This window comes from Amblyomma mixtum, chromosome 8 (assembly GCF_055824585.1).
Source record: "Amblyomma mixtum isolate Tamu chromosome 8, ASM5582458v1, whole genome shotgun sequence".
NCBI classification, from domain to species: Eukaryota; Metazoa; Arthropoda; class Arachnida; order Ixodida; family Ixodidae; genus Amblyomma; species Amblyomma mixtum.
The window spans coordinates 72,784,756-72,806,649 of NC_143019.1; the positions used below are offsets into that span (position 1 = coordinate 72,784,756).

At 48.9% G+C, this 21,894-nt stretch overlaps 1 protein-coding gene and 1 long non-coding RNA gene across 2 annotated transcripts in view; one reads left to right on the top strand and one right to left on the bottom strand.

Annotated features, from left to right (window-relative positions):
• Nucleotides 1-519: 519 nt before the first annotated feature.
• LOC149332978 (neprilysin-like) lies at nucleotides 520-13,866 on the bottom strand. Its single transcript, XM_089555944.1, has 5 exons — nucleotides 13,756-13,866; nucleotides 12,741-13,106; nucleotides 9,735-11,051; nucleotides 5,914-6,021; nucleotides 520-2,592 (listed from the first exon to the last, which is right to left on the bottom strand). The coding sequence occupies exons 2-5, from the start codon at nucleotides 13,098-13,100 to the stop codon at nucleotides 520-522; spliced, it is 3,858 nt and encodes a 1,285-aa protein (XP_089412070.1). The 5' UTR covers nucleotides 13,101-13,106; nucleotides 13,756-13,866.
• Nucleotides 13,867-16,645: 2,779 nt separating this feature from the next.
• Nucleotides 16,646-21,894, top strand: part of LOC149332979 (uncharacterized) — a 90,003-nt gene continuing 84,754 nt past the window's right edge. Inside the window, exon 1 of the long non-coding RNA XR_016285275.1 lies at nucleotides 16,646-16,933. This is a non-coding gene — a long non-coding RNA (uncharacterized LOC149332979). The remainder of the gene's footprint in view (nucleotides 16,934-21,894) is intronic.

The following is a 21,894-nucleotide window of genomic DNA, read 5'->3' on the forward strand; positions in this document are numbered from 1 at the left end:
CGATATACTCGCAGCTATCTTCCCGCATACGAAGCTGGCCAAAAGCCATGCTAAGACGTCCACAGAGAAATGTTTCGCGTTACGTCAACAGGCCACGTTGAGTCAAGCACTGTGCGATATTTTCAAACGCACTAGCAAAGATTGTCGCTTAGTTTCACATTCGTTCCAATGGACGACAGAAAAATACGCGAAAACCGATTACACACAATATCATGCCAAGATCAATTCACAGAACATATACACTTGCCGTTGAGTAGTGTGTAGGAAAAATAATATTCTGAGAAGCCTGCACAAAAGTTCCATGCAAATGGCTGCCTGGAAAAAAAGAGTACTGTAGAGCACGATTACATGTAGCGCCAGCAATTTCTACATTCCCAGTGCAAATAAGACGTAGTATAGTGAGTCATTATCGGGCAGGTTCAGCTCTAATTCCGCTTGAGTAACAAAAAATATAGCGTACACACCGTTTCGTGTTCCGTCAAGTGAAATGGCCCACGGCAAAAATCATAGCAGGTTAAATCAAGGAAAAAACGAACATTTCTGTTCGGGGTTCATCTTGGATCCTTTCGGACAGCTGTACACACGGGCGAACGTTGCAGAATTCCGAACGATCTTGTTGCAGTCCGCCGCGATGAGGCTCTCGTAACCAGGACGGCCGCATGTCAGGTAGCAGAGCGTCATGAAGAAGACTCTGTCCTCCGGCAGCTGTTCACCAAGCCCCAGGGGCCCGTCCTCACCCCCGAGGTGCGACTTCTTGAGCGCAGCGTAGGCTACCTCCACGGCTGGTACCTCGGGGAAGACGCTCTCGTTGTTCGCGCCGTGGTGGCACTCGGCCCTGGCCTTAAACTCTCCCATCGCCTCCGCGGAAATGATGGTATCCTCGATCGCGGTACCGTTGTATGTAAACCTGATGCCTGTGCTGTCTATGGCCTTAACCAATTGCATGGCCATCAGGAAGAAGATGCCGCCGTACAGCATGGCCCTGGTACCGTTGCTGTAGAATGCCGGTGCTGCGGCAGCGCCGAGCGCCAGCTCCACAGAGTTGGTGAAGTCCTCGTAGCTTGCGTAGTACGGAGAGTTGTTGCCCGGCAGCATCAAAGCCTCGTCGTATTCTGGAGTCCTGTTAACCCAGGCCGCGGCCACGCGCGTCTTGATCCAGTATTGAGCGTACGACGGCTCCTCCTGCGGAAAGTCTGCGAAAAGCCTTTGCAGTTCGTCGCCACTGAGAAGCGACTTCGCGGGCCAAAGAGCCTTCTTCACGGATGAGAGTTTCCGACTCGCGTGCGACTTGCTCTCGTCGTCCATCCAACTCGAGGTGTTGACCCGCTCAACGGCCGCCAGGACAAGGCTCTCGAAGCCGCTGTCGATGGTCTTTCGGTCTCGCGCCGAGAAGCGGGCAAAATAAGCTAGTGTGGAAATGAGGACCTTGAAGGAGGTTTCCACATTGGAAGCGCAGTATGTCGGAAGAAACAGCGCGGCTCTCTCCTTGCTGCCAGTGTAGCTCACGAGGAGGGAGTAGTCAGTGCAAATACCAAAGTATTGCACAACGAGCCAGGATACATGTCTGTTCAGCTTCTGCTTTCCGTACTTCGCCATCAGCGTGGCGACTGTCTCCAGGAAGGAGACGTCGGCACTAAGAATCTTGTCCTCCGTGGTGAGTTTCGGGTGGAGCAGCATACCATACTGGAAATCATCGGCCCATTCGGTGGCAGAAGCATTGATTACGTGCGCACCGATCTCGCCGAAGGAGAATGCCGCAGGCCGTGGTGCCGAAGACTTGGCCGCGGCAATCAGCGTTGTTATCACCTCTGATTCCATGGCGCGGATCTCTTTGACGACGCTTTCGTCTACCGATGGTCGACTGGCGCTGTCTGGATAGAGTAGGACAAGGAACTGCCTCCAGTAATCGATGTAGTGTTGGGAGACTAACCTGTGGTGATTCAACATAATTGGCAGGATCTTGCTTTGCCTGATCAATATGCGCCGTCTTCCGGAGGGAGTTGGCTGCAGCATATTTACGGTGATCCAGAATGGCCATTGCCATTGGTAACTCAGGCCGACGAGCAGGCCAAGGGGCGGTTGCAGGTCCTCGGGTAGTTCGGGCCAGCTTAACCCATTCTGGTGCAGCATGGTGTGGACCAACGCCACCTGCGACTGGTCGTAAGGGTAGCTGTCCTGGCACATCTTGTACATGGCCAGCGGCTTTTGTCCGGCAGAGAACTTAAGCGAACCCTTGGCCAGAGTGTCCGGGAAGCGGTCAAACCATGTGAACCGGAGTTCGTCCAAGACGGAAGAAGCGAGGTCGCGGTGATTCTTGGAGGGCTCCCACGCGGAACAAACAAACGCCTCGAAGTCTTCGCAGGGATCCAGAGTCCAGTTGATGCGTGCGGTAAGAAGCGCCGCATGGCGGCGGCAGTCTTCAGTGTTGCACAGTCTGTATTCGCTCCAATGCTGTCTTGGGATGAATGCAAGGAAGTATGCGAAGGAGAGGATGGCGCAGACTGCGAGGCACGCGACGCCGATTCCAACTTTGGTCAGGGAAAACTCTTTCTTTACCGTAAAGGACTCGCGGACCGGGCTCGGAGTTCTCGCCTGAGTCGAGAAAAAAAATTCTGTTAGTGGGGTAGAGCACAAACACTGGAAATGCCTTTTTCTATAAATACAGCAGATGTGGCTTACTGGTTTGTGCATCGGCATCGCATGCGGGAGTTGCAGGGTTCGATCCCCAATCCCACCGGTTAACCACCGGTTGCACAATGGAATCTCCCCCTGGCCTGGTGCTCGGCTTATTCAGGGTGAAATGCTTGGAATATGCGTCTTTGACCCCGCCTTGAGTAAACGAAGATATGCGCCATGGCGCTCTTTGGCCGCACATACCCTTTGCGCAATAAAAAAATCATCATCATCATCATCAGCTTTTTCTATAGTTTCAAGAAACTACTGCGCTCACAAAATAAAGGACGCACACATGACCTTCGCAAAAATCATGACTAAAAGCTGTGTCCATGCATTAAGTGGGCACGGGGTAGAAAATATTTCGCGTATGTTGAACAAGTTGCACCAGAAAAGAAAACAAAACAAAAAAGGCAAAGAATAATCGTGCACAGTCATAGTCATTACTAGTCATAAGTCATGTCTAACTAGTCATTAACTAGTCATCAATGAATTAGTCATGACTAACTACTCATTAACCAGTCATCAGCTAGTTAGTCCTGACCAGTCAGTCATAAACAAATCATGACTACTTTGCCATTAACCAATCACGACTAGTTAGTGACCAATTAATTACTCCTGACTAACTAACCATTAACCAGTCATGAGTAGTCAGTCATGATTGGCTACTCATGACTAGTCATGACCAGTCATGATAAGTTAGTCATTAACGAATCATGACAAGTTAGTCATCAGATGCGTCAACAGTAGCAGCCAAAGTTGCGTGGAAATGCTTTCGCACCGCGCACTTTAGATCGTCGAAGTGCCCCCTGAATTTTTATCCCTGCAAACTTCCGGGACCTCATCAGCCCACCTGACTGTCTGCCGGCACTTGCTACCTTTTCCTTCTCTTAGAACCCACTCAGTTGCTACAAGATGGTTCCGGTGTTATGAGGTTTAACGTCCCAAAGCGACTCAGGCTATGAGGGACGCCGTAGTAGATGCCTCTGGATAATTTCTACCCGCTGGGGTTCCTTGACGTGCACTGACATCGCACAGTAAACGGGCCCCTAGAAGTTCCCTTCCATTGAAATTCGACAGCAGTGGCGGGGATCGAACCCACGTCTTCTGGGTCAGCAGCCGAGCGCCGTAACCACTGAGCCACCGCGGCGGCTTCCGTTACCATAAGAGACTCTCGGTTATATTCCCTTTGCATTAAACGCCTTGCTAATGCCCATTTCCTCTTGTTTTCATCCAGAATATTATTGAAGTGAAAGTGAGGAGGTTTTAGAATTCGACAAGCTTTAAAGAACTATAGACGCCAAATTTTTGCTTACGTGTTTTCTTCTTTCAAGGGATGCGTTAAACATTGTAATACATGGATTACCGCATGGTATTCGCCTACGACCACTAAGTAATTTATAACTGAATTTCTCGTTGACGCTGTTTACGTTTCGGGTTCATGAACCGAACGATGGCTGTGATATGCAGTTCACACTTTGGTCGCTCGAAGCACGAATAAAAAACCGGCAATATAACTGCTGATACGTCGTTTGATGTCATTCTAGCCCCTAGAAGCAGGCTGGTTTACGTATTGTAGTTAACTGAAACTCCGTATCAGCGTTTATATTGCAGGTTTTTCTGTGCCTCACGTTACCTAAGTGTGAAGTACGCGTCAAAGCCATCGTTCAATTGATGCAACCGCAAGTGAAACAGCATGAGAGAATAAAGTGAATTATAAATTATTGAGTCGTCGTAGGCGAATAGAACGTGGTGATCCATGTAATCTAATGTCTAACGCATCATTTGAGAAAACTTGCAATAAAATTGAAGGGCTCTGAAAGAATCCCTAACACGTTTGCGGTATGCCTGGGATGTTAGAGGACGCCACTCCAGGAATTTCCTCCAGCAAGATTTCTTTTAAATCTGCTTTTAGAAGCTGACTTATAAATTAGTAAATTCGTTTTTGAGGAAAGGAAATGGTGCAGTATCTGTCTCACATATCTCGGCGGACACCTCAACCGCGCCGTAAGGGAAGGGAGGAAGGTAGGAGTGAAAGAAGGAAGAGAGAAAGAGGTGCCGTAGTGGAGGTCTCCGGAATAATTCTGACTACCTTGGGATCTTTGACGTGCACTGACATCGCACAGCACACGGGCTCCTCTTGCGTTTCGCCTCCATCGAAACGCGGCCGCCGCGGTCGGGTTCGAACCCGGGTACTCCGGCTGGGTAGACGAGCGCCTTACCACTGAGCCACCGCGGCGGGTTATCTTTATTCAAATTTTGAATTTCAGCGTCTGCACGCCTTGCCCTCTCCTCTCGTCACTTTTTGCACGCTGAAAAGTCGGGGCTTCTTCCAGCCCCGGATATTTTCGTTGACTGTGTTGAGGCTATATCGCCTGGTAAGTTGCCCACTATATACACCGTCCGCGATGACGTCATCCTGCGCGCTCTAGTTATTTTTAATGCTACGCTAGGCAGGCAGCGGTTGCTCTGCCGAGAGCTATATGGCTATGACGTCACCCTGCGTGATCTACTCATTCTTAATGCTAGCCTAGACCTTTCACACTGGCAGGCAGTAGCTCCAATGCCGTGAGCTATACGGCTCCCTGGCTATGACGTCACTTTTCTCGCTCTCGCTCGCTGTTGTTCACGAGCGACATGCAAACACGTGTCAGTTTTTCATGCGTTTTTCATATCTGCAAGAAACGAAACGCGTACAAGACAACTGATACACGAACGGTAAAATAAATTCTTAGGCAGGGGAAGCTCTGTACAAGCGGAGAGCAATGTACTAGCAATGTCAATTCGAAAGCGCGAAGACTCAATCAACCTCGCTTGGTTTATGGTTTATGCGGATTTTAACGTCCCAAAGCGACTCGGGCTATGATGGACGCCGTAGTGAAGGGCTCCGAACATTTCGACCCCCTGGGGTTCTTTAACGCGCACTGACATCGCACAGTACACGGGCCTCTAGAATTTCGCCTCCATAGGAATACGACCACAGCGGCCGGGACCGAATCAGAGACTTTCGGGTCAGAAGCCGAGCACCATAACCACTGAGCCATCGCGGCGGCCACAACCTCGCTTGTATTGGCTCTCTAGGAGCTAATATGTTGGAGTATTTCTGTTGCTTCCTCAGTTTTATTGTTCGCGTTTCATGCGTTGCTGACAGCGAGTTATCGCGTGTTCAAATGTGAGTTCTTCGACTAGTGAGTAGCCTGAGTAGCCTTTTGGGAATAGTGAGTAGCCCACCCTACTCACAATTTTCTCGAGACCGGAGAATGAGTCGATCACGTCCGCAATCTTCTGTTTCCCGGAGGCCGGTGAGGCTGCCTCCTTGGCACCGCTGTCGGGGGAACGGTTTTCGTCCTGTGAACGGGAATTCAACGACGTCAGTTCTGCGCGCGTGGAGAATGCGTTTCGCTCGCAAGGACGGGTTGAGAGTTTGAAATTCAGCCTTCACACTTTCTGGCAACGAAATACGAGCAGCATGGTACAGAGGCAACCTTCAATAAGAGAGCGACAAACAAAAACTACAGACGGCTTCAGGCAGTTGCGCAAACCCGAACAAACAACGAAAAAAAATTTGTAGGGCGCACTTAAGCTCCGCCTTGAGGCTGTGAGGCGATGGGTTGATTCCCATATATGCATAAGGTAATTCTCTACTTTACATTTACGAATCCCTCATATCGCTCCTTGAACAGCGGCACAGGGGTTAGGTAATGCGCCTCTGCCCTGAGATGGCAGGTGCTCCCAGCGGTTGGCCTTGCGTAGCCCAAGTTGCTCTTCCCCAGCGACCAATCACTTAAGCTCCGCCTTAAGGGGATGACGCAATAGCGTAATGGGTTAATTCTCATATATGCGGCTGCTACAACGCGTACCGTCAAATCTACACTGATGGCTCTGTCACGTCCTTATTATCTGCGATTGGCGTCTGGATTCCGTCAACGTCCACCACAATTTCAGCAATACTAAGGCACCGCACCTCGACTACTGCTACTGAGCTGGCTGCTCTGCGTGTTGCATTTACTTACATCCTACAACAACCGCCAAAAGCGTGGGTTATCTTCAGTGACTCTCGCGCTGCACTACAGGCGATAAATTCACCAGGAAGCCTTCAGGAGCAGAACGTCGATGACTTGAATAGGTTACACACCGAGGCCTGTGAGTTACGTCACCGTGTTGTGCTTCACTGGTTACCCGCTCACTGTGGCCTCGCAGGCAATGATCGTGCTGACTGTGCAGCAAGATCGGCGCATGGCGACACCTCCTTGTTCCTACCGATACCTTTTTGTCGTAGTGATGGCGCGAGACTTCTCGCTACTAAAGCCTGGCAGACGCAACGCTCTTTGTGGTGTGATCCGCGGCGTCAATACAGACCCCTCTTTCGCATCGACCTCGTTTGTGAATTCCGCATGCCCCGGAATTTAAATAGCCGTGACTGTAATTGCCTGCACCGAATTCGTTGGACGTTGCCTTTACTAAATTCTATCTTCATAGAATTGGTGTATTAAGTAGCCCTCAGTGCCCGACATGTGGTGTGCGCGAAGATATTCAACACTTGATCTGCCACTGCCAAATCTTTAATACTCATCGCAAGGCACTGTTAGGTGCTTTAGGACTTCGTCAGGACGACCCCGTGCACCTGGAGCATGTCCTTGGACCCTGGACTGATGCGACTTCGGCTGAGCGAGGGACAAAAGCTTTCTTAGTTTTTCTAAGGGACACGGGTTTAGTGGACATACTTTGATAGCCATCTAAGGGACACGGTTTTAGTGGACACACTTTGATAATCATTGTGTGTGTGAGAGTGCGTGAGTGTTGAGTATGTTTGATGTCACTTTTTTTTTCATTCTCTCTCTCACCCTCTTCTTTCATCCTCATCTGGAGTAGCATGCCAGGCCTATAACCAGGCAGACCTCTCCATTATTCATTAAAGTCTCTCCTCCTCCTCCTCCTCTCATATATGCGCAACTGGTCATTCGTTACCTTCATATGTCCCTGAGAGTCCTCATATCGCTCCTGTCACAGTGGCGCAGGGGTTAATGCGCCTCTGCCCTGCGATGGCAGGTTCTCCCGGTGGTGGCCTTGTGCGGCCCAGGTTGCTCTTCCCTAGAGCCCAATCATTAACTTAACTGCCGCATGCCACGGTGGACAGTTCGCTGTCTGGTGGGCAGGTTGTGATGACGCCACAAGGTCACGTGACCTGGGTGGCCCACCTGCCTCCTAGGTTGCTCTCTGGGGACCACCTGCCAGCGTTATGCTCGTGATTTTTCGGTCACAACGGCGGCAAAGCCAACGCCGGATATTCTGCGTAACGGGGCATTTAACGCCATAGCGTTAACATCCGGTCTAGCGCCTGTCGGGCTCCTTTCGAGCGGAGTGACCCTGCGGTGATGACGGAAGTTTAAACAGGCCTGCTAAAATAAGCGACGCAAGCAAAACAAAATATTTATGGTTGGTTGGTTGGTTTATGAGGTTCAACGTCCCAAGGGGCGAATCATAAGGATGACAAAGCAGAGTGAAACTCTTGGTTCGCTTAACGCCGATTATGCCTATTCCGGCGCGTTAGTCTGTATTCACATGGTGGTTTTTATGTCGTTATCGGAGCACCTTGCAGTTCTACACGAAGATACCCTTATGTGGTTTGTTAATCCACTACAGTTTACTCAACTATTTTTTGCCTTGAATAAAATGAAGGAGTGTAGACACAAAATTTTGGTTGCGTGCCTTCTTTTGTTCTGATGTTTCAGGCATGAATGCACTCTCAGTTTCCCTCAAACTGTTTCGGTTCTAACTTCCGAACGACGGCAGCGACGCCGAAGTATAGTACAGGTTACAGAAGGCATGAGAAACAAGTATAATCGCAGCGTCTTCATTCGCTGACATTACAGTTCCCGAGGCAGGCTGGCATCAGCCCTGTACTGACAAAGCAACGATGCAGCGATTATACGATTTTTTTTCATGCATCACATAACCTATACTAAACTTTTTCGTCACAAAAATTGTACATTATTATAGTTATACATTATTATACAAATTATACTGCCTCGCCGCGCGCTCGTTTGCGGTGAAACTGCACACAGAGCTTGCGTATTATAGTAACTTTTGTTTCGTGGAAAGTTTGAGAACGGTACTTACTCGGTTGAGCCGTACTAGCCGCGAAAACGTAATCGTCTGCGTAGAGTGGCGCCATCTATTTCCTGCAGTGGAAAGCCTCCCGACAAGCTCCGAGGCGAGTGTTGCAAGATGCGCGGTCCCTTTCAATATGCCGCTCCGGCATTTGCGTCCGTTTCAACTGTAGCGGTTCCAACATTTTCGGCTAACTGGGCAGAAAAAATATAACAGATTTAACGAGTCTTCACCATTCAAATGTTATTGTTTGCAACGCTCACCTCGGCGCCTTGTCGTGCGCTTTCCACTGCAGAAAACAGATGGCGCAACTATCGCAATTCAGCGAAAGAACTGCGTTTGCGGGTTCTGGTTCACCGATCTCTATGCAGACGATTACGTTTTCGCTTCATGCACGGCTCAGCTAAGTAAGTACCGTTGTAAAACTTGCTACGATACAAAAGGTACTTTAATACGCAAGCTCTGTATGCAGTGTCACCGCAAACGAGCTAGCGGTTGAGGAGACAAAATTTTTGAAAACATTCACGATAAAAACGCACAATACTGTACAGAATCGTAGGCGAATATCCCGTGCCGATCTATTCATACTAATGCCTCATGCATTCTTGCAATGACAAAAGAAAAACACGCAACCAAAAATATGGTGTCCATACTCCATAACAGGAATTCAATGTTTTTTTCCGCAACCGGAAACTGAAGAAATCCTTCAGTGAGTTGTGCTTTATTATGGTGCTCACAACTACATGTCCACACCTATACGCACCCGATCCGCATTGTGGAGTACAATATCTACACTTCGTCCATAGATACCTAAGTGTAGATTTGGCACTGGATGCCATGTTCTCACCAAAATTTTGCCGTTAATTCAGCTAGCCTTCCACCTGTGCCTCCCAGACAATTACTTCAGCCGAAAGGAACCTAACCGTGTCTAATCAAGCGAAATGGGTTACCTCATCTGGCCCGACAGCAGGGACGACTCTCGGCGGCGAATCTACACTCACCCTTGCGCTGTTTATGGCCGTCGCTCGCTGTGGAGAGGTTGCGCTGGATTCAAGCTGCTTGTGCATTTGTTCTCCAGCTGAGGCCCTTGTAGAGGGCGCTGCTGCACCCAGCGATTCATCGTACTCGTGTTGGCCAGTGGCATCCACTGCACTCGTTTGCTGCTGAACGCCAGCGACAGCATCGGTTGCCGAAAGGACCTCGCAGGCAACGGCGGGGATTGGAGATACGCCACCGAGCGGGGATACCGCGGCCGAGATAACTGGAGGAAAACCATCACGTGCATCCAATCCTGCCATGGTCATCACAGATTCGCCACCGGCAGCAAACTCTGCTGCAGCGTTACTGCCCGAAAGGCTCTTGCCGCCTACAGTGAGGACCGAAGGCGCGCCACGGAGCGGAGAAGCCGCTCCTGAGGAAATAGGCGGAAGATCTTCGTGTGGCTCAGTGACTGCAGGGAGCGTCGAAGGCTTGTCGTCGGGAGGGACATTCGCGGAAGTTTTGGGGTCAGCAAGGACCTCGCTGGCTACGGTGGACATTGCAGACGCGAGCGGGGACACCGCGGCTGAGGTAATGGGCGAAAGGTCATCCGGTGCTTCGGGGTCTTCCTCGGCCATCTGGGATCTTCCACCTGGACGGGACACAGCGACACCCTTAGGGATCACGGTGGGGACTAGAGAAGAGCCACCAGCTGGTGACACCACGACCGATATAATGGGTAAATGGGTGTCTGGCGCTTCAGTGTCTGTCATATGCTTTAGACCCATGATGTCTGGACGGAAACTCTCGGGAGCACTGGGAGCCGATCGGCCCTCGCAGGCTGCTGTGGGAATTGGAGATCCTAGCGGGGACACCGCTGCCGAGGTAATGGGCGAAAGGCCTTCGAGCGTTTCATTGCCTGCGATGGGCTTGAGTGCCTTGCTCTCTGGAGAGAACGTTTCAGCGCCGTTGAAGGTCGAAAGGCCACCAGAGGCTGCGGAACGTATGTTGGGGATGGTAGATGCGCTACCGGACGAGGGTATTGCTTGAGATCTAGGGATAGAGAGACATTCGGGGGCTTCGACGCCTGCCGTCGGCATTAGCGAGGTGTCAGTCGGATGGGACTTTGCGGTGGCATCTGCGGCGGAAAGGTCCTTGCGGGTGCCAGTCGTGGGCTTTGGAGAACTAAGCGGGGACTTTGCGGCAAGCTCTGGCTTGGTCGACTGTCGATACTGTTGGTGGTGCTTTTCACCATGCCCGTGCTTTCCGCTGGTTTTCGGACTTGTCAGCTGAAAAAATGTGCGTTAAGATGTAAGAGCATTCGGTATTTGCTTATAAACTATAATTACGGTTGAATTCATCGCTTTATCTGAGTGGCAGGCTTATAATCTGTCGTGCGCGGACCACTAAGCTTGGCTCTAAAAGGCAACATCATCGAACTTGAAGATGCTTAACTGGGACAGATGGATTCGCTTCATAGTTTAAAATCACCGCAAGCAGACACGGCCGAAAGAATAAAATGCACAGATGACTCTGCCTCACTGATATTTTTTTTTGTAGCGAAAACAGCAAATTTAACGCAAGAAAGGACGCGAGAAAACATCAAACATCCGGCAACAAAACCGGGTTCTCCGCTGAACAGAATCCATAACGCCATCGCGCAGTAGTCAGGAGTGTTTTGTTGGTTCAGAAATGAGGACCATGGGGAAAGCCTGATATGTGCAAGCGGCTTATAAAAGGAAAGATAGGGACGCCTAATTCCATAATGTGTGGCGGTACGATATAAGCTGTTGATTTTGCCGTAAATGACTGGTGGGGCTTGCAAGAAGCAGGTTGGTCTTCCCTTACAAAACCTGCCACGGTTGGCAGGGGGAGTTTCGCACAGACGAACCTGGTCTGCGGATGTCACTGCCGGTTTGGTGACCTGCCTTCCCTCGAACCAAATGGGCATTCCTGGTCTAGTGACGTCACTTTCGTTCATTTCCGGTAATTCACTGCCGGCCTGATGACATTACTTTCCTCCAGCCGATGGGATTTCTCCTCTCTGATAGCGCCATTGCCGGCTAGTTAATCCTATCTTTATGGACGACGCCGGTTTTTTATTCCAGTGAGGGTTCTATGCTATCGCATAACAAGGTTCACTCCAAATGAGGGAGACGATGATGCAACCCAGTTACCCACACCTTCGACCCATCCGTGGCGCAAATGATGCGCATAGGACGCCTGTCCCGTCTTGTCCTCTCTTGTGAACGTTCAATTTGCGCCACCCATCTTTCTGTCGCCGTGAGCCAATTCACCCACAATCGCATACAGCGTAAGAAATAATTTTGCTCTGAGCCATTAATGTTAGGAGTTAGAACAAGTACACAGCTCAACCTGCATTGGTGCTTCTTTATGACTTGGGTGAAAGTAAACCGACAGTGAAATCAGGCTGTGGGCGGTTAATATTTAAACATATGGCACATCTAGCGGCAGCTAATAAAGGAAAAAATTTGGTCGGCGCTTAAACCATAAGGGTACAATGTGATAACATTATACACATCCTTCCTGCGCAAGTATAGTCCTTCTCATTTATGGACTCACGGATCACAGGGAGTTCTCATCCCAGTACGAGCGCACTGGATTAGAGGTTAAGCGATGTGCCACTGCCTCGACAGGTGGCTGTTCGAAACTCGGCCGCCGGTGGAGTTTCCGAGAACCATGAGCTCCCGTGACACTGATCTCTGCACAAATGGTTTTTCCGGAGGCTATCTCTCTCTCGACCAATAAGCTGATGCGCAGCGCCACGGTGGAAAGGTGGCACCTGCATTGAATTAATTTGAATCAATTTCGCTTCCATATGCAATGGTGTTCAGTTTCCAACAACCTGGTGGATAGGTGGACCAATTTCTTTTTTGTGACGTGGATGGACGGACGCCGGCTATTCCCTCGAACGCGACCTCTAATCCTATATCAAATCAAAATGAAGAAATTCCCACCTTGGGCTGTGAACCCGCAGTTGTGGCTGACGGTGAAGCCGGATGATCTGCCGCTGGTGGTCGCGCCACGTCCCGCGGGACTGACTGGACCGGACCCCTCCGCCGTTCGTGTCCTCTCGCTGGGGTCCTTGTTGCCGGTGATGCAGCGGATTCGCCCGGGTGCTGGCCAGCGGCCTCTTCCGGGCCTGTCTTCTTGCGGGCTTTGTCGGCAACCGTAGGCTTCACGTCCGCCGCCTTGGAGGTGGTGGCGATCCGCGAAGGCGTGCGGCCCGGCAGAGGGGACTTGGCGGTGGCGTCCTCCGTCCCACTGGACTGTCGATGCTTCCCGCTGTGGCCGAGGCTTGTGCTCGGTTTGGGCATGGTGACCTGGGCGCGAAAGTTTATAGATGGCGGCAGTAGCTGTTTAGACGTACGCGTAAAGGCGGGGCCAAGTAAAAAAAGTTACGATCCGTCAAGTCCAACTGAGGGAAAGCTTGAGGACAATTCACTATATGAAACTTGGGCAGAGTTGTCTGAATGAACAACACTACGTTACTTGGATTGTATTCTCTGTTAGGAGTAAACAGCTAGGCTAGAAAGAAGGTGTAGAAAGGAGGTGTAGAAAGAAGGTATAGAAATTGGTGTAGAATTGGTGTTAGAAAGGAGAGCATTTCAATTGCACTGCATCAAGAAATATGGAACGCTGGTTAAATTTGTACTAAATTGGTCAAAAGCTTTTTCTAACAAATACCGCAGTCATTTTAGCTCCAAAACAAGAAGGCAGCGCCGCAACGTTAAGAAAAAACTCTCTTTGCGTGCGGTTCTGCAGTCGCGTTATGTGCTGCAAGAGAAAAATTGCAAGACAAGTTAAAGAAATCATGCGAGGAAAATTGCTGCCCCAAATCATTACGCTGATCTTGTTCGAAATGTTATAGCACAGGAGATACCATCACGTGGCGTAAAAGAGCGACGAAAATCATGGATCAAGGAATGAGCCTGCAGTGGCTTGTCGGAAACTGGAGCGCCGTTCTCTAACCTGCGCTTTGCGTTCAGGATCCGCCAGGGAACGTGGGAGGAACGCGAACGCCCAAACTTGAGAAGTTGCCGCGCGACCTTCCGCGAGCCGCCGTCTTAATCTTCACCTGTAAAGAGCCACGCCGCACATCTCTGAGATTAATCGTTCGTGGCTACGCTGTGTGCAGCGCACATTATGTGGTCGGAGGTGTGGCAAGTTACCAGGGGGTGACATATCCCTTAACGACGTCAAGTTAGGCTAACGTACTGCCTGGATTAGGCTTACCTTTCGGGAAACAAGAACAAGACGGGCGCCCTAAGTTGCAGACGAAATAAATGGCTGCGAATAAAGCGAGAAAGGTGCGGGTGCCCGTACCTCGTGTGAAGGGATGGCTTTGCTGCAGAAGGGGTGGGCAGTCGTTGTTCCTTGCCTCTGAAGGAATGGCACATACCACGGTGGGGTTGGTTGGTTGGTTGGTTGGCCTCGAGTAGAATGGCACATACCCACTACGGGGGAGTGGCCAAGACACAGGCGGTGAACTGTTGGAATGATTAGGAGCTTTAGAGGAAAAGGAGAATTAATAGGGTATAGGCTGACAGATTGGACGACGCAACGAAAGGGGTCCTGGGGTATCTCGACGGTCGCTTCTTCTTATTCTTCTTCTTCTTGACCACTGCTGACATGGCACATACTCGCCCCGGGTGATTGGCCAGGGTTTGGTGGGGAATGCCAAGGAAAATCATACGGGCGATTGCGAGGAAGAGAGGCATGTATCAGTGGAAATGCAAGATAATGAAATGAACGAAAACTAGAAAATAATTGACAAGAATAAAGATAAAACAGTTTTGAAGAACGAGGAAAATAAACAAACAAAAATGCAGACACTCGCTTTCTTCTCCTGCAAGGTTGCGGCGTTCAAGCCATAAACCTGCCACGGCTCATCTTCGACCTCTTTGTTTTGGCTGCCTCTAGTGTCTCCGCAGCTATACTGCTGCCGCCAGATGATTCGTTCGCACAGACTTCTTTCACGGTTACTTGAGAAGCAAAGCAAATAAGGTTCCTTGAATATGTCGTCGCTATTTCAACCTTTTAGCAAAGCACACAAGGGCACAGAGATAGGTGTGTTGGTGGAATACGATTCCTTTCTCTCAAGGTATACAATCCCACAGATGACCATGCAGATTATGTAGCGCTGGCAGCCCCTTAACGGGTGGACACAAGAAATGTCCTAGACCAAAATTGTAGCTTGGAGAAGCGTGAGAAGAAGAAATGCAGAATTAATGAAAAAGAGGGGAAAAAATTAAGGCTCAGATAGTCGTAGGTGATGAACTGCGTGAGCAGGATGTGCTTCTTTTCATCCTTGCCGCATCTCAATGCCTGAAAGTTGCGCCCACTGATTTCGCTTTGCTTTGGCTGGATTTCATGTCTCTCTTTCATGATTCATTTCATGATTCTGTCATGTTTCATTTCATGATTATCTGCTTTAGATTGCTTCATTACTTCATTTACTCGGGCGCATCGGGGGCCCGAGACTTTTCGCCGTTCTCGTCTTTTTCTGTGACAATGCATACCTATTGCGCCGTCACTTGAGCGATAAGAACAGCAAAGTCTTTGGGAAATATGTTTCAAAAATAAGGGTCCATCGCATCGCAATGGGACGACACTAGAAGACGACAGGATGTCGCCACACACAAGTATGGAGCTTCGTCTGCTCAACCAGCGCCTCAACTCTGTGTCGTCCCGTTGCTCTAGCGTCGCCAACTCTGCTTTTTACTGGGATCCACGTTCCCGCCTCATGGTATCAATGGGGGATAAATTCAAGATAGAATATGCGGAAGCCTTCACCAGGCAGCCGACTTTGCAGTGACCATTTTACCGAATTATGTTTAGCCTGAACTGGAGCGAGGGCGAGGCTACTTGATCTGGTGAGTTGCTGGCGGTGTTCCATTGGTTAACATTAGCGCCTCTAAAAGGTATGGTACTGCTTTTTTGACGGAGTGTGTCCTGTACTGTTTAGTACTTTAGCAAGTTATGCCTGAGTGGGCTTTTATTCGTGACGCATGGTGCAGTTGACTTCTAACAGTGCTTCTCACGCGCGCTGCAGCATTCGTCTTTCTCGTCAGTCGTTTCTATCGTGCTCTGCAGGTGAAACGTGGCTGTAATTTGGAGTTAGGTTGAAAGCACGTCTGGAAGGTAAATGACACCCTAAAGCGATAAACATCACGTGCCTGCCATCGATAAGAAAAGTCATCGTCCGCCACAAACTCGAAACTGAAACTGCGGTAGCTGTATAACAATTAACAAGTGGCTTTTTGTAAGGATACCCACGCCACCGTTCGCCTTTTCTTTGCTACACGAAAATTCGGTTTTGATATGACCATGATATGACTAAGCCTCACTGTCATTCCACTACTACTCCGCGTAATGCACGTGCCCTTTAGCCGCGACAGGGTGAGACCTGCATGCCTGTTTTCTTCGGTTTCTCTGAAATTACAGCGTTCTGCACACAATGACCACATTTGTCGCGTTCAGCTTCTTGTTCCTTTCATATAACAGCAGACATTACACGAGAACAGCGCAAAAAACTGTGAACAAAAGGGCGAAAGACGCGACTTTTTACATTGAAATACACATCAGACACCCGACTTCTGGGACAAGCCATCAAAGGGGGAATACTGTATCCGACCATCTAGTAGAGATACGTGGTATCTGTCCACCGTTTTTTGCACCTGACATTTGCTACTTTGCAAGCCAGAGTATTAACAAAAAAGTGCTGTTTAAACAAAAAATTGTCATTTATTTATAGAGACTTTTTCTACACAGAAAATTACGTCCCACTAGCATCACGTCACGTGATATTTGTAACCAAAAGCCACGAGGGTCACAAGCGTTCCACGCGGTTTCCTTCGTCCAGGCATGGACGCTTGTCGCTCGTTCGGGCTTCCGCGTCTTTCGTGTTGTGTTCGACCTGTTCCGACGGGTGTGCGACGGTGTCTTGAGTCGCTTTGCTGGTGCGCTTAGCTGGCTGGAGGTCTGGCTGTTCGACTTGCTTTCCTAGAGGATCCAAAACAAACTACCTCCTAACCGGACGCGCTGTGTACACGCTGGTGTGAAGCTGCAAGAGGTGGCCACTGGACTCGGCCGCTGCTGTCCTGTCTTCACGTCGTTGTTGCGATACCGAATTCGGCCCCTGAAGCATGTGAGTACGCAGTGTAAATATCGGCACGGTAAGCGCGAAAAGCAGTGTGCAGTTGCCAACGTATTTTGGTGTCGGAAACAGTTGGTCCTTGTGAGCGTGCAAGGATTCCGCTGTTGCTTTGCTTGCTTCGACAATGAGTATTTCCTTGTAAGAATACTCGCGTCGAGTTGTGCCGCAGCAGGGATATTTTTGTTCAACGCCTACTGTATGCTTCTAACTTAAAAACGATTAGTTTGATTGGGGCCTTTGGGATAAAAGAGGCCTCACGGACCCTTCTATACTTCTGTGCCTGCTACTTTGCGGAGCGTCAGAGGGCGTGCGCCGCCGTTCGAGAAGTGCGGCGCTGCCGCTCATCTTCGGGGGCCGCCTCTCACGTGGCTAAATGCACAACCGCAGGCATAGGGAAATTCCAATCAAGCTAAGTAATGAACCTGGTCCAAGCAGCAAGGAAACGTTGTTAAAAGCATTGGGAACAGTCATAACATATGAGCAAATTACGGACAGCTGACGACAGAGTAGAATGAATTTGATTTATAAATGAAATGGAGATGGATGAATACAAAATTATGCACATCGATTACTATAACATCTGTTACATACAGGCTTACAATGTAGGCATGAATGAAAGTGATCAGACATTCTGAGAACTTCAGAACGGGTTCAGAAGTGATAGACACTTAGACAAGAGCCTGTTCGTGCTTACCCAGTACATAGAAATAGCTAGGGCAGAAAAAAGACCTCGATGTTTAGCGTACCTGAACAAAAGCAGTGCGTACGACAACATAAATAGGGAATACCTGTCAAACATACTCAAAGATGAAGGTATCGGACATGACATAATTGATTTCCGAACGGAAATATGCCGAGATAATAAAGTTGAAATTGCATGGGAAGGGATAAGGATTTCAACTGTTGAAGTGCACATAGGATTAAGGCATGATTGTCCTCTATCACTGCTGCTCTTCATGATTTATGTGATAAGTGGAAAGACGGCTACAAGAAAGTAGTCTAGGTTATAACTGGGGGGTTCGATGTTTCAGTTTGAACTGAAAAGAAACCACTAATTGTATGCCGAAATTCGGTTTGAGCCGAAAAGGATCAATGTTCTTGGCATGCAACGTTTAGCTAGTTGGCTGTTAAATGCGAATTACACTCAAAGCTCAAAGTTAACTAAGTAGGGAAGCCACGGCCATGATGCGATGGTGGTGTTGTTGGATGAGCAGTGCAGTTGTGAAATTTGAGGTGTTGCTCCCCTAGCTTGCACGCCTCTGACAACTGAGAAGCACCACCTCCTCGCCGTCTGGTAGCTAAACAGTTTGTCACTATCATGACCTGCTTAGAACAGTTAGTCAGTTAAAAGTAAATTAGTCAACTCTGTGTAGGACGCTGGCACAAAACTGTGCATGAGCATCATGAAAAAGTGTGTTTCGCCTATCGCGACGATTGAGCGCCAGTGCCATTGTTGCCATCAACACTCGGACCACGTGATGCCCTGCCCGTGCACTCAACCCAATGCGACATCCCTATGATGGCATGTCATCTTAGTTCTTAGAAGTAAACTTTCCTTTGCGTTTTTCTTTGCCAGCTATCTAATTTAACTTGAGTTACTATTTTAATGACTACTATATGCACGCTAACTACTGGTAAATGAATTGTTCCTTATGACAAAAACGCAAAGGTGGACTTCAACTGACTTTTTACCTCACAGGATTGCTACATTAAATCACCCCAAAAAAATCAGTATTTCATTTGTCAAAAATAATATTAGCCGAAAAACCGAAACTCCGTCCTGAAACAACAACAGAAAAAAAGCAGCTGCTGTGCAGATTAATGTATGCACGAGAACAAAAATACATGGAAAAGCACGAACAGACTGGTAGGGTGAACGGGCGAAAATATGTCATGACAATTAAACATGTGGCATTATAGGGGTACTGTATACAAGAGACTGACACGTGCGGTAGCCACAGAACAACTGATGTGTATTGCCCGCGCACCAAAAGTGCCCGAGCACGTTGCCAGACTGGCTGGTGTGCACTGTACAGTTTTAGCGGTCACCGATACATTCTCTTTTCTTTAAACATTGAGAAGCTTACTACAGAGTAAGTCCTTCACAAGAGGGAGCGGGTGATATGCAGGACGGGACGTCTTAATTCTGTTAGGCCAATCGGCGGGGGGGCCCTTCTGAGTCTTGAGGACTGTCTGCTTAGTTCTGCACCAACAACTCTAGTCGGTCCAGAGGATGTAGTGTGTTCTGTAGCAGTCTCTGCTGCTCTGCCTCGATCTTGCACCGCTGGCTGCTTCCCTGTTTGTTGCTTGGGCGACACGCTTCATATTCAAAATATATTCAGTAAGAACATTTCACTTATGTAAAAAAAGAAATCTGATGATTCTGTACACAAAAAGTGACAATATTTTTGGGCCTGAGGCTGGAAGAGTCTGGGGCCCCTTGCTTTATCATGTGCCACTGCTGCTGGTCCTCGAACTGTCATTACGAATGCTCTCCCTGTCTTGGGCCCCCGTAAGCCATCATGTGACTGATTGGGACTCCGAATGGGGCCAGTGTTGCATCGGGAAAGCCGCTTTGTGCACAACCTGCAACGCATGCATATGCAAGTTCAATGGGAAATTGTGCTGACGCACATACATACAGTACAATTATGTTCACAATACTCATGCATATTACACTACACTGAGTAGGCATTTGAAAAGAGGCAACTTTATGCCTGATGAAAAAGTTACAGATCAGAAGGCATAACGAAGCACAAAAATGTGACAGCAAATAAAAGACAAAGTGCAGAATAGAAGTGGCATATGTATGAAGGTCTCAATTCATCTCTCCATAGATGACCACGGGTACAGCACTCAGAAGCATAATTACAAATATACATTCTGCATAAGCCTACCTGCATAAAACCGGATGCTGGAGAAAGCAGCAGGAGCAACCCATACAACGTGTCGGTAATATGCGAGTATATACGGTGCATGAATCACGACGTGTTCTCCGCATATGCGGGGCGAATATAGTTTTTTTATTCATGCGATTTTGGTTTAGACAGCTTAAATGTGCCCTCAATACCACTGTTTTCACTTTAAGTCGCATGAGGGGAAAACAAAACGAAAAATGCGGCATATTTCAAACTTTAAACCACTAAACTCTTACAGCCTGCCCTAAAAGTCACAATTATAACTATTAAGAGATATTGTCACGAGACCTGAAACAGAAACAGCTGGTGAGAACAATTATTTCACTAGTGCAGTTGAATGCCATGCGCATGTAGCCACTTAATTATGCATGTGCATGCATATAAGTCTCCACGTGGTATCACTTAACTCATGTCTTGCGCACCATCACAAAAAGACAACACAATGAAAGTTTGGTGCCTAATTTAATAAAACCTCAAATACTCTTAAGTGGGTCCTCAATGCATGTCGCGACATGAGACAACCTGCCATCTCTGACAGTGGCGCCCATGCACGCATTTGCATTTAGGTTTGATAAAAACTGAACTCCTCATTGCCAAAACGTTCAAGCTAAAGCTTGCAAACTTAATTCGCAACGAGCGCTAATTAGCCAGGGAGAGATCGCAGTAGTATGTCAACACGCGACTTCATTAATAACGCCCACGGAAGCCATATACTGTTGGGCACAAACGGTAGTTCCTGCAACAACGTGTTAGAATAATCATCGCTTACCTGAAGACGTGGGACACCGGAATGGGATCACTTGCTTGCCACTTCAAGCAAGCCTGCAAAACTTCCGCCACTTCTGCGCCACGCCGCTGCAATTCCAACGAGCGGCCGCGCCCGCACACCGTACGCGAAGAATAAAGCGACTTCTGAAGCGCTCAGGCAACGGTTGTAATCGCTGCCACCGCCACAATGCCGTGCCACCATCGGAAAAAGAATAGCATGGAGATAAAGAAAAGTGCAATGGCCACCATCTGCGTGCTGAGGACACAGTCGGGCTGCCGTCTTCAGAACCGGTGAAACTGGTTCTGCGCTTTCCTCTCTCTGCTAGAGCTCCCGGGGAAAGGGAGCGCAGCGTCATCTGTCAGTCTCGGCTTTCTGCCCGCACTATCCTATCTGCCATTTATTGAAAACGGAAATCACTAATATTAAGTTCTCATGCTGTTTTCGTTTACTTCTGAACGCGTTTCGTCAAGAGGGAACTTTCTAAATTACGATGACGTATGCAGGTTCCTGCTTGTTGGACTCGGACGCCGTGAAGCCAAGTATTTATTCGGGCAGCAACACGAACACAACAGACAGAAACAATTCAGTGGCTCCGCCTTATAAAGACAGCCTGGGTGCAACCGAGGCATGCTATTGGCCAGCGATACAACTGCACGCGTGAACAGTAATCGCGAACATCAGATACGCGGCGTACAGTAGCAAAGTGCAGCACACTTGATATGCGCTGCGCCGATACAACGCTTCCCCTCCGACAAGATCAGAAACTGTCATACATCAGACGATCTGGCTTCCGCCTTTCACGCATGCTGCGCCTGGGTAGCACCGGCGAACAGGCATCGCTCTGTTCCGATGTTGACGCACTTTGGGCTTCAGGTGCGAGCGGGCAACCATCACTCCCATCCAACTCTTGTGGAGTTGAGGCGGGTCCAAGGGAACACTCACTTTCTAACGTATCACTAGCAACTGGTAAAGGTATCTCACTTTCTTTAACAACAGCAGGCTCCACACAAGTATGTCGCAAATGGTCCGCATGCACAAACCGAGTCTGTCCATCCACCACGACAAGATATGTCATAGCAGATTTCACATCTACAACCTTGCCTGGACGCCACTTCACCTGTTTTCCACGTACTGAACGCACAAACACCCTATCCCCAACAGAAAATGCTTTAGGTGAACTCCTCCGCTTGTTTGCACTGCGTGCATTCCTCTCCGATTTGGCATTGAGTGCATCTTGCAGACTTGGTTTCAATAACGACAGTCTT

Excerpts from the sequence above, each read along its gene's own strand:
- LOC149332978 (XM_089555944.1), bottom strand. The coding sequence starts at position 13,100 with ATGCCCAAACCGAGCACAAGCCTCGGCCACAGCGGGAAGCATCGACAG. Across the intron at positions 11,052-12,740 it reads CTGCGGGTTCACAGCCCAAG|CTGACAAGTCCGAAAACCAG; the intron begins GTGGGAATTTCT and ends ACATTTTTTCAG. Across the intron at positions 6,022-9,734 it reads CTGCTGTCGGGCCAGATGAG|GACGAAAACCGTTCCCCCGA; the intron begins GTAACCCATTTC and ends TCCCGTTCACAG.